This window comes from Mastomys coucha, unplaced genomic scaffold, assembly GCF_008632895.1.
Source record: "Mastomys coucha isolate ucsf_1 unplaced genomic scaffold, UCSF_Mcou_1 pScaffold6, whole genome shotgun sequence".
Classification (NCBI taxonomy): Eukaryota; Metazoa; Chordata; class Mammalia; order Rodentia; family Muridae; genus Mastomys; species Mastomys coucha.
In genome coordinates, this window is record NW_022196912.1 from 49,823,818 (window position 1) to 49,837,126 (window position 13,309).

Below are 13,309 nucleotides of genomic sequence, written 5' to 3' on the forward strand. Positions count from 1 at the left end.
AAAGACAAGAAACAAGAGGGCATGTGGACAATTTTTTTTTCTCTTTTTACTAGGAAACTTCTAAATATGAGCCCTCATTTTGGGTAATGCTGTGTTGAACGGAGAAAACCAAAAGTGAAATGTATTTTGGAATGTTAGCCTATTTTAGATAAACTGGTGCTTAAAATAATGTGTCACAGAGTAAAACCAGAGAACTGCATAATTTGTACCATGTCAACTCCTAGAAGCCTTAGAGAAATACTCCCAATGTCCAGGAAATTTGAAAGCCATGTTTCTATGTACATTAGATATGAACATGCATTAAACTGGCCTATGGTTTACATAAATCATCGTGTCCTCAGCTCTGTGGATAAGCTATTCAAAGCGAAGGCCTTAGATTTTAGTGAGTTCTCAGCTTATTGTACTGTATCTTCACAAAAAGATAGTTATTCCACACACTCCAAGCCTCTGAAGCAAACATTTCCTCATGTTTCAAAGATGATACAAAGGAGCTCAAAACTCTGATGTAAGCCTCCTGCTTTACCAGAGGACAAGCCAGTACCCATCCCCCACAGGTAAGCACTCCTACCCTGCCCTCAGACAAGAGAAAAGGGCCAAGTAACATATAAAAGCAGACCTGTTAGAATTATACCTGACTTCTCAATGGAGACTCTAAAAGCCAGAAGGGTCTTGACAGATGTAGTGACTATAAGAGACCACAGATATAGGCCAAACTAATATATCCAGCAAAACTCTCAGTCTCTATAGATGGTGAAAACAGGGTATTTCATGATAAAGTCAAATTTAAATAATATTTACCCATAAATCCAGCCCTATGGAAGGTATTAAAAGGAAAACTTAAACCCATGGTAATTAACTACACCCAAGAAAACACAGGAAATAACAATCTCATACCAGAAAAACCAAAACACACACACACTCTACCACCCCTATCAACAACAAAATAGTAGTAGTTATCAATCAATGATCATTGATATCTCTCAATATAAATGAACTCAATTCACCAATAAAAAGACACAGACTAAAAGAATGGATGCAAAAACAAGATTTATCTTTCTGCTGCATTCAAGAACCACACTACAATATCAAAGATAGACATTACCTCAGAGTAAAAAGTTCGAAAAATGTTTTCCAAGTAAATGAACCTAAAAATCTGGTGTAGACATTCTAATATCTAACAAAATAGACTTCAAACCAAAATTAATCAAAAGAGATGGGGCAGGACACTTCATACTTATCAAAGGAAGATTTCCTAAGCTTATTTTTCAAATTTTAACATCTATGCCCCAAATGTAAGGTCATCCATGTTTGTAAAGAAAACACTATCAAAGCTTAAGTCACACATTAATCCTCACACTTGGATAGTAGTAGACTTCAGTACTCTGCTCTCACCAATGGACAGGTCATCCAGACAAAAAACTAAACAGAGAATTACTGGAGCTAACAGATATTATGAACCAAATTGATCTAATGGTTAGCTACAGGACATTTCACCCAAAACCAAAAGAATACACTGTCTTCTTAGCACCTCAAAGAACATTGTTTAAAATTGACCATATACTTGGCCACAAAGTAAGTCTGAAGAGATGCCACAAAATTGAAATCATGCCCTGTATCCTATCAGATAATCATGAATTAAAACTGAATTTCAACAACAGAAACAACAGAAAGCCTACAAATTTATGTAAATGGAACAACTCCATATTAAATGACTGCTGGGACAAGGCAGAAATAAAGAAATTAATGATTTCCTAGAATTCAATGAAAATGAACGTACAACATATCTAAAGTTATAGAACACAATGGAAATGATGCTAAGATGAAAGTTTATAGCATTAAGTGCCTACATAAAGAAATTGGAGAGATCTAGCAAGAACACTAACAACTTATCAGCATACTTGAATGCTCTAATATAAAAAGAAGCAAGTTCACTCAAGAGAAATAGACAGCTATAAATAAACTCAGGGTTGAAATAATAAAACAGAAACAAACAGAACAATTAAAAAATCAATGAAATAGAGTTTATTCTTCAAGAAAATCAACAAGGTAGACAAATCCTTAGTCAAATTAAGCAAAAGGTTGGGAGAGAATATCCAAAGTTAGAAAATCAGAAATGAAAAAAAGGACATAAGGAGAGACACCAAAGAAATACAAACAATCATTGGGTCACACTTTAAAAGCTAATACTTGACAAAATTGGAAAATCTAAAAGAAATGAATAATTTTCTTTATAGATGCCACTTACCAAAGTTATATCAAGACAAGATAAAACTAACTTCTAAGGAAATAGAAGCTGTCATTAAAAGTCTTCAAAAACAAAATAAAACAAAATAAAACAAAAACCAACCAACCAAACAAACAAACAAACAAAAAACCAAACACGTATCCAGGGCCAGATGGCATTATGGTATTATGGTAGAATTCTACCAGACTTTCAAAGAAAAGCTAATGCCAATATTCCTCAAATTATTTCACACATAGAAACATATAGCATTCATTCTATGAAGTCATAATAACACACAAAGATTCAACAAAGAGAATTACTGACAAATTTCCCTTGTGAAGATAGATGCAAAATACTCAATAAAATACTCTCAAACAGAATCCAAGAACATATCAAAAAGTCATCCACTATGACCAAGTAGGCTTCATTCCAGGCATGCAGGGATTGATCAATGTACACAAATGAGTCAATAAAATCAAACATATAACCAAATTGAAAGAAAAAAAAATACATGATCACCTCATTAGATACTAAAAAAGCTTTTGACATAGTCCAACTCTCCTTCATGATAAAAGTCTTTGGGAGATTAGGGATCCAAGGAACATGATATACACTCACTCATAAGAGAACATTAGCTGTAAAGTAAATGATAATCATGCTACAACCCACAGACTAAGAGACGCTATGTAACAAGGACTTTTCAAGTGGGCATGGTATGGATCTCCCTGTGAAAGGGAAATAATAGATTCTTTTGGGTACATTGGGGATAGATGGGGATGGCACAAGAGCGATCTGTTGGGGGGTTTGGAGGAAGGAGGAGGGAAAGTACTTGGAAAGACAGCAGGATTTGGGGCAGTGTAGGGCAGTGGAAACTCCTTAGAAGCTACACAAGTGACCCTAGCAAAGTGTCCTAGTGCTGTGGGATACAGAGCATTAACTGGCTATCTCCTGTAACTAGGCAAGGCTCCCAGAAGTGGGACTGGGACACCAACCCAGTCACAAAACCTTCCACCTACAAATTGTCCTGCCAGCAAGATGTCCTGGGGTAATGTTGGCACAGAACTTGTGGGAGTGACCAACCAATGACTGGTCCAACTTCAGGTCCATGCCATGCTCCTTATACTGCCTCAGATGGCCCAGAGAGCCAGGATAGAAAGAAATATGACTGCCAAAAAAAAAAAAAAAAAAAAAGTCAATGCAATGTGATTCCCAATGATATTCAGTATACTTAAAGATTGGTGCCTAGCCCAATTGTCATCAGAGGGGCCTTATCTAGCAACTGATGGGAATGGATGCAGAGACCTAGAGTTAAACACTAGGTACCTCTCTGGGAACCAAGTCTGAACAACGACCCCCCACCCCCATCCTAGAAGAGGGAGGAAGCTCTATAAAATCTAGCGGGGTTGAAGACTTCAGGAGAATAAGACCCATAGAAATCAACTAAGCAGGAATCCTATGGACTGAAGCAACAAACGCAAACCCTGTATAGGTCTGATCTAGGTCCTTTGCATATATCTTATGGTTGTGCTGTTTGGTTGTCTTGTGGGAGTCCCAACAGTGGGAGTTAGAAGTATCTGTGACTCATCTTCCTTAGGCTGGGACCGTTTTCCTTCTATTGGGTGGCCTTGTCCAGCCTTGGTATGAGTGAGAGTTTATGCCTAGTTTCATTGTAACATGCTATGCTGTGTTTGGATGATATGGATGATATTCCTGGGAGGCCTGATATTTTTTTTAAGGGAAATGAGTGGATTAGGAGGAGAAAGAAGGTGGGGAGAGGTATTGGGAGGAATGGAGGGAGGGAAAACAGCAGTCAGGATATAACATATGAGAGGAAAATACAAAGCTCCTCTTAGTGCTCTCTGTATGTGCAGGGGCTGTAGGAACTATCTCAGAACATGGATAACTTGTAGTCAAACCATTTAAAAGCACAGAATAAAAGAGAGGACATTAAAAGATGAGAGAGAGAGAGAAAGACCAAGTCACTTTTAAAAGCAGTCATAACAGATCAAGACTTGGTTATTTGACAGAAACTTTTAAAGCTAGAAGAGCCCCTGGAAAGATGTGCCAAGTTCTCAAAGGGCAAAAGTGTCAAGCTACAACATCACTCCCAGAAAAGCTATCTATTAAACAGAAGGAGAAATAAAATTAATTTTTTCAAGGCAGAAAATAAAAAGATGATACACAGGCTTGAAACTATTTCTTTCATCAGAAAGACTATCAAACGTGGGAAATTAAATGATTTTCCACCAGCAGAACAGATTAATTGAACATGACTCGCCACAGCTCAGACTTTCATATGAACATCTAACTTTCACTTTTTGTTTCCAACTGAAAAAGGAAAATGACTCGGCCAGGAATTCTGGAGTGCCAACACGCTCCTAACACTTAATAGCTGGTCATCCTGGAGTCACTAGGGGCAGACCGACCTTTCCTCTAGGATGAAGTTGAAGGCTGCTTCTAACTTTCTTAAGGTCAAAGCATCCAGACCCAAACAGCTACCAAAGCGTAGCACAGATCTTACAGGCATGCTGTCCTGGCAAACAAGAGAGCTAACACACAGCACAACCTGCCTCGAAACAGTCTGCTGCACATAATCAAGCTGGACCTTTTATTTTTCTTTGACTCCCTCACATGGGCAGGATCTGAGCCTTGTTTTCCACTCTCTACTGACCCGCCCAACATTCCCTTCCCATTTAAGTCCTTGGCCACCTAAAAAAGACACATGACAGCTGTGTATCTGGGAACTATCCCTCGCACGAACTCCCACTGGCCAGTTTCCCCTTAATACTATATTTTTCAGGGCCCATAAGTGTGGTCATAAAGATGAAATGGCTGTCACCCCACCCCCATTCAAGAAAATGAACAGAAAATACTTAAAATGGTTCTTAGCCAGGAGCATGTTATCCCTTATTCACTAGTGGTAAATGAGTCAGATATGAGTTGGCCAAGAAAAGGGCCGCCTTACCCAGAATCTGAGTTTGAAATGAGTCATCTCACTCCAAACACCAATATATCCTCCAAAATAACTGGCAAGAATTTCCTATAAAAAGAATTTGCCTTTGCTCTTTTCCATCCATTTAACTCTGATTTTTTTTTCTAATTTTTCAATTTCCTGTGTGATCACAATATTGCATTCACAACAAAAGCCCAGAGGCATTTCCTTTATCTTTGCCTGCTGAGCAGGAAGACAATTCTGATAGCAATCCATGGTCAATCACTCCATCCCCCACCACACCCCCATTTCTCCATCATCTCTTTCCTGAAGGTTATACACAAATTAACCAACACACATGATCTGGTTCCTGAAGATTTTTTTTCCTGCTCCTTTGTTGAATGAAATATAAAAACATAGAAAATAATTCAAGTCAAACCATTTTTCCCTCATAGGAAAAAATAACAATCACAATTGGTATAATCTGTCTCAAAAGAATAAACAGACATGAAACTGGGCTTCCCCTGCACCTTCTTGCTCATCAGGACACTGGCATCAGTGGAAGATTAGAGTCACTGTGGACTGAAACTGGGTTCATTCTTATAGATTATCAGAGCCAAGTACATGATTTACCACAGAATAAGCAAATATGCTTGTAGAGGCAACTCCTGCCAATGTGCCAAGAATTTTATATTGCTTGGGGTTCACAACATCTCATATTATTGTTAATTATTCCAAGCTCTGCAATTTCATGGGCAGAACTACTTAGAATTCACTTCACCCAAGGTGGAATTTGCCTCATTTTTCTGCATTAAATGGCTTCTAAAGAATAGCTTTGCTCTTTTATATCCAACACTAACAGATGTTAGTTTCCTCAGTTTTATGGCCCTCAGATGACAGACAGCTAACTGGTTTTGGCCTTGGGAATAATTGCAACACCTTTGGATTATGAACTTGGTTCAGTTCTTAGCTGGGAACAGCGGGGAGCTAGTTCATAATATCAAAAACGTAAAATAAGTTTCCCCTTTTCTCCAGATACTGCAAGAGAATGCCTTCTAATTCAGCAATTCACCAATGCTCCCCACACTGAGAATCTTCTCCTAAAGCGTTTATAGCAAGAGAAAACACATAAAAGTGAAATCTCTTATTCAATTTATCAATAGTTTGGGCTCAAACAAGATGCTAAATCCATTACACTTGGAGTACCCAGCGAAGGTAAGGAATCCAGACTGTTCACATTTGTGCGTTTGGGGAATGACGGCTCCGTGTAATTAGCAGTGTTGTTATGGGGAGAGTTGGTGTTCCTTCTCAGAGGCAACTTAAAAGTGACTGTGAGCCCCAGAATTTCTGCTGAGTCTTTCCTGATATATGCCCTGAGAAAGGATGTCACCTTGCAATCTACTTATGGGAAACACCAGTACAGCTTACCATGTGCAGTACACTGGGCACACAGTCCATTGCAAGGAAAGATTGAATGAAGTGTGGTCACCAGAATGTGAGAATCGGTAGGAAAATGTACCACCTGATGATGATTTCTTAAACCGTGAGCAAGCAAGCTCTACATGCCCCTCCCCAATCTATGTACATAGGAAAAGAAATTAAGAACATTCTCCTCTTATAGAGTGAAATCAGGCTCAGTTCTCCGAGTCCTTCATTAGCATCCCTGTCTGACAAACACCTTCCATCTTTACCCATTTAGACCTCAAGGAGACTCACATGTGTATAAAATGGCTGGCCCCCGACTAACATCACACACAGCTTCTGCCTTCCTGTGTTCCCTTTGTTATAGCAGAGATTTCAAAATGTTGAGAGAAAGAAAGGGAACATCTGGGAAAACAGAGATAAGGAGGAGAAGTTAGGTCCCCAGGCAGTTCTTTCCACAGCAGTCTGCACTAAATTACCCAACAAAGAGTGATATTTCTCACTCTCCATCTCAGTCTCTTTCTCTGGGAACCACGTCCGAGGAACCACGTCCTCCTGGTCTGTTTTCTCAGGAAGAATGAAACGGTTGAGCTCTCTACAGCCTGTATCATATATTCTGCCATCTGCGGCTTTGGAGAAAACAGGTAGAGGAAGCAGGAAGAAAGTTCCAGAATGCCAGCAACGAGTCTGTACGTCACTGAAGACATTATTCCCTCGTGTTAGATCCATACCTGCCATCTTCCTGAGCAAATGGCTGTTCCACATCTACCGTCAGGGAGGCTAGTGCGGAAACGGTCTCTGTCTCCTCTTGCAGCTGAGAAGCAGGCAGAGCACAGCCCCTGGCAACAGCCACCATCTTGATCGACTTCCAATACTTACCTAAAAAAAAAATCATGTATTTTGTAGAAATTTTAGTTAGATAGAAAATAATCACAATATAATTACAGGTTCAAGTCCTTTCATTGTTGAGTTATAATTTGGTTTTTGAACTGCTGTGATTATGTCCTTTTCAGGGGATCTAAGAAGGCCAAGTGGTGAAGGACTCACATTCCCAAGCCAAGATCTCTGCCTTGTTTGGAAAACAATAAAGAAAGAAGTAATCCATGGCCCAATGAACTTGCTAACAGAATGACAGCTGTCCCTACTACTAAATAAACAAATTCTAGGCATCACACCCTTTGGGAAACCCTCAAGAGACTTGGAAGTAGGAGTTCTCCTGGAGAAAAATGAACAAAATTGTAATGTTAAAAATTGCTACTTGAACAATTAACCTTTTTTTTTTTAAGAAAATGAAGTTGGAATATCACAGAAAAAGAAAAACCCAGAGATGCCAGCTGAATTCAATGGCACCTTTGCCAGAACAATCAGGTTTGTTAGTCCTGGACGTTCTTTCCTTCTCAACCTCAGGGTGTGTACTAGAACAATAATTCACTTAAAACTTTAATATATGTTCTCGCTGATGTTGGATTTCTTCCATTTGTCTGTCTTTCTGTCTTTCTTCTTTCTTCCTTCCTTTCTTTCTTTTTTCTTTTCTTTTTTCCCTCCTTTCCTTCCTCCCTTCCCCCTCCCTTCCTTCCTCCCTCCTTTCTTTCCTTCCTTTCTTCCCTCTTTTCTTTCTTTTTTCCTTCCTTCCTTTCCTCCCTCCCTCTCCCCTCCCTTCCTTCTTTCCTTCCCTTCCTCCCTCTCTCTTCTCTTCCCTCCCTCTCTCTCTCCCTCCCTTCCTTCTTCCTTCCTTCCTTCCTTCCTTCCTTCCTTCCTTCCTATTATGGCACAGAGGAGAATGGGAGGAGAGCACGTCTTTTCTTGTAGACATGCCAATTGGATAAGTTTCCTATAGCAAAGGCAAAGATTTAACAGCTACTAAGATTCATTTTATTTTATTTATTTATGTCTTTTAATTGTTAAGTGTTGAGTGGTCTCAGAGACTCTTCCCAGACTCTAACAAGACTGCACAGTTCAAAAAATCTCTCTGTGGGCTCACCAATGAGGAAGGAACTTGGAATGCCAAAGGTTTGCTTCTTTTAAAACAAGAAAGTACTGCTTGAGAGCAGAAGGCAGACTCAAATTGAAATTTGCAGTAAGCGCACTGCTCTAGGCCCAGCTGTGCTTTTGGACATCCTCACCATGGGTCTAAGGCTTCCTGGGATTTTATCCTTTGTAGCTCTAACGTATGGAAGAAGAATCAGTCTCTTCATCCACTCCTCACACAATGAAGATCTTCAGATGCAGGTCCCCACTACTGCTATCCTTAGTGTCAGCACAATTCTGACTACAGTCTAGGAACCTCCAAGCTTTAAACACTTACCAAAGGACAAGCCTGCCAATGGATTCATAATCACAAAAAAGTGGAAATTAATGCTGCACCAGATCTCCCTGATTTCACATACCAATTCTGTACGCTAAAGGCCTCAGAGATTTTGAAGAGGAAGAGAAAGAGCATATAAGTACTTATAGTGATAGCTACATAAGGGAAAGCTGCTAGGGGCAAAAATGATGCTTAAGAAAAAAAAATTGGAAACCAAGCAGAAGTCAGTTGAACTAAATGGAAGAAGGCAGGATGCTGAGTGCCCCTGGCAGAAGACACAGGATGTTGAGTGGGTTCTGACAGCTCTGTGGCTTATTGAGGATCATTAACTGCTAAATACAAGTATGACATAGGGTGACTATTGAGTTTAATGAGTGAGACCCTCTGGTAGGCAGGGGCTAGTTAACAAACTATCTTAAATAAATCTGGTACAGAGAACTGAGTTTTCTTTTTAAAAGATGGCTCTGGAGAGACCATGAAAGACAGATTGACAGATATGAGTCCAAACAGGAAAGCCAATTTCATATCTTTCCAAAGTACAGATGGAAAGGATGGCTAGAGTCAAATGAAGATTTGGAATAAGAGTGAGAAGACCCTGACAGGGCCTTAGGAAGGAGAGTGCTCCATGTCTGGGCTTATACTTCAGTATCTAGCTTTCAACTTCGAAAGTTATCACTGATTGACAGTTCTGGTCTAAGTCTTAAACTTCTCTATTATACCATGTCACTATTATCTCACCCAAGTCAGAAATTACATATTCCACCACCAAAAAGATAGATCTGTATTGAGCTTCAGGAGATATTATTACACATTATTTTAGAACGTGAAGTTAGTGTCCCACATACTTACCTGTAGACAATATGCCATATCTACACTATTCAAGAGCTTGGCTTTCATTGCCAAACATTATACATGTTTTTTTTTTTTTTCAAGAAGAGGGTTTTTGATCATGAAAGAAACAGACATATTTACATCTAGCAGGTGATGAAGAAAGACAACTTGAACTATTGATAGCAACTTTTTGGGTGAATTGCTGATAATACAGGCCATTTAAATGTTACTACACATACATGAGTAGCAGGAAGACCTTAAATTGGTGAGGTATTTTAAGACAGAATTTAACATGTATAAAATATACTGAGAAGTTAAGATTAAAAGTTTGACTTTTATCCAAATAATTAAGTTGCTTATTCAGAAATAACCCAAAACGTTCAATTGAGACAAAGTCTACAATTACAAAGGAAATAGTCACCGTTAGTAATAGGCCCCTATCTGTATTCATAAAATGGAAAATTTTAAATGGAAGTGTATACAACCCAGATAATGAAATACATAGCTAGCTCAAGCCATGTAAATGATGGGTTATGTTTTCACAAGATGCATAGATATTTTCTCTTCAGAAACAGATGTGCAAAAAAATCATATCTAATGGCATGGGAGTAATTACATTATTAGCACATAAGAGAAATGAGCTAAGGTTTTGGAGTTCTCAGGGACCTGCCACTACTGGGGTGCGCTCTCCTATGGGAATAAAACAAGCAGAAGAGAGGGGGTTTTCCATTAAAATTGGAGGAACACCATCCCTTTTTAGTCATATCCTTTATCCTTATTCATTTTTCCCACCATGTAAATCTTGCCACTTTTCAGCACTTAAAAAAAAAAAAAAACTATTTAGCTTTCACCATTCTGAGTTTTTGTTTAATCTGGCAAGAGGAAAGTGAAGAATGAATCTATAATAAAAGCATAAAGTAGACAGTGGAATGCAGCCAGGCCAGAGCAGGAGGTGGGAAGTGCAGACAGCCTTTCTGGGTCACAGAGGATGCCAGGAGGGTCTTGCAGGGATTGTGTGCCTGGAGAAAGAGCCAGATTACTATTGGTATTCATCAATTGGGATTAACAGGGAGATCTGTGATGTGAATAACCCACTGACCTTGAAGCTTCTCCTATCAGAGCCCATTGTCAATTTGAAAGTTCTGGACCTGCCAAAGCTCTTCCTTCACATTGTGTTGGAAACCTTGGAGCTGCTTGGACACAGATTTGTAGATTTTACTTTCTTGCCATTGGAATGAGATTCCTTCACCTTTACACACTATGTGCTCCTAGGTAGAAGTCTGGTTACTGACTTTGACTATACCAACACTTAGGGTTTATGATAGGCCCAGAACCGTCATTTATGATAGCTTCGTCTTTTCATTTGCAAGTTCTCCATCACTTATTAAACATCCACTCAGTATGACTAAATACAGCATTCCGTGAGGATCAAAATTATTACATAAGTATCAAAATAGACTATTAAAATTTGACATATGAATTGAGGGACCAGTCAATGTTTTCATATAAATTGGTACAACCTCGTTATTAATGGGGAAATTTTTTGAAGCTAAAAACATGATAAAAATAAAAATCCTAGTTCATGGGTCTAAATATTTTTGGCCAGAAAAATATTTTTTACGTGAAAGACCTAAAAAGTGGTGCTATTAAAATTTTGTATTGACAGGTAAAATTCATTTGAAGAAATAAAATTTTTGTAGGTTGTATATATCAAAGCAGAATAACCAACTTCTTTATTGACAATATGAATATGAACAAATAACATAAGCAAATTGTGGTGCTTCACATAAGAAATGGTGCATGTTTGGATATTTGTACACTCGATCCTTAGCTGGTAGTGGCATTTGGAGTGTTTTGGAATTTTAGAGAGTTTTTGCTGTGGTTGTGATAGAATCTATCTCTCTTGAACCAAGGGCCCAAATAAAGCCATTCTTCTTCAAGTTGTTTTTATCAGAGTACCTTAGCACAGCGACAGAAAAATAACTGACTCAGACTTATACTTCCTAGTAAATATTTGTGTGTGCTGCTCAATTTATGGAGAGCCTTTATTTAAGGCTCTCTCCCTCATATACCAACACTGTTACGAAGAATATTCTTTGCGTTTTGATGGATTTTGAATATTATAGACTACTCCACAACATTGCTTGGAACCTTCTAAATGTTATGGTTAATAACTCTTAAGGTTTTTTTTTTTTTTAATTTGGCTTCACTGCTGGATACATTTGTTTTAAAAGATTCACTTTCTATGCTTTCATTTGTTTAAATGCAATATGATCATTCTGTTGATAGTGTGATTTTATTCACATTAATTTGCTTGAGATCTTCTAGGTTCTTGGATCTGAGGACTGACAGTTTCCTTATTGCAAACACTTTCTTTTATTATGTCTTTAAATATGTTTCATCACATGCTACTTCTTTGGAATTACAACCATAAACATATTAGACTGGATAGGGCTCCTTTACAACTGATACATCTGTCTCTTTTATTCTGTTTCTTTTGGCTGGTTTACTCTTAATATGTCTTTAAGGTCACTGCTTCTATTTAATTGTTTTGTATCCTGTAGTGTAACATCTGCATCAATACCTTGTATTGGATGTTCTATTTATTTTACCAAGAAGAAATATGTATGTATATATATATATATATATACATATATATATACACACACATACATATATATGGTATATATATATGGATGTGTATATATATGATATATATATTTCTTATATATACATATATATGGTATATATATACATATATATATATATATATATTATTTCAAACAAAATTATTAGAATAATGAAGATAAAGCCATGGTAAGATTTCATCATTCACCCTTCTGTAAACAGAAAGCCCAAAGATATAACACCAATCATTACTGAGAATGCAGGCCACTTGGAAATTCTTTGCTAGTGGGAATGCAGAAAGTCACAGGTACTCTGAATTGTCCACTGTTTTTTTAAAAGAGCTTATAATAAAGTTTTCATAAGATTGATAAATCCTATTTCCAGGTATTTACTCTAGAGAAATTAAAACTTGTGCTTACACTGAAATTTGCATATGAATAGTCATAGAACTTTGTATAGAGCTGCCTGAACTAGAAGTGACCCTGATGTTTCACAGAAGGACAATGGATAAGTAAACTGTGCTTTATCTGGACAATAGATGCTACTCAACAATAAAGTAAACAAAATAGTGATACAGTCAGGAAGAGGCATGGAGTTTGAATGGATTCAACAGCAAAATAAAATCAGATATAAAAGGACACATATTTTTACTATTTCATTTATTTATTTGCTGGGAAAGCTGAACTGTAGAGAATAAATTTATGGTTACTATGAATTTAGCATGATGGATGAGATGACTATATACAGGCAATTCTAGGGAGATTATCAGAGAACTGCCGAGTTAACACTATGATGCCCCGCTACCTGCATTTGGGCACAAAGCTACCTGCTTTGTCACTTCAACCACTGATCTGGATTTCAGAAGAATAAACTGTTTCTTCGTTATGTCTTACTGAGTGATCAATTACTGTTTGTTTTAACTGTCCAGACCAGTGCTTGGGAATATTGAATACAAAACTAAATAAAA

The 13,309-nt window shown here is 37.8% G+C and overlaps 1 protein-coding gene across 21 annotated transcripts in view; it reads right to left on the reverse strand.

Moving 5' to 3' along the window:
- Positions 1 to 13,309, reverse strand: part of Hdac9 (histone deacetylase 9) — an 832,819-nt gene that overhangs the window by 18,232 nt on the left and 801,278 nt on the right. For all 21 annotated transcript variants that reach the window (XM_031355577.1, XM_031355573.1, XM_031355564.1 and 18 more), the window contains one exon: positions 7,310 to 7,457. In XM_031355577.1, the coding sequence (XP_031211437.1) occupies positions 7,310 to 7,457 (148 nt within the window). The remainder of the gene's footprint in view (positions 1 to 7,309; positions 7,458 to 13,309) is intronic.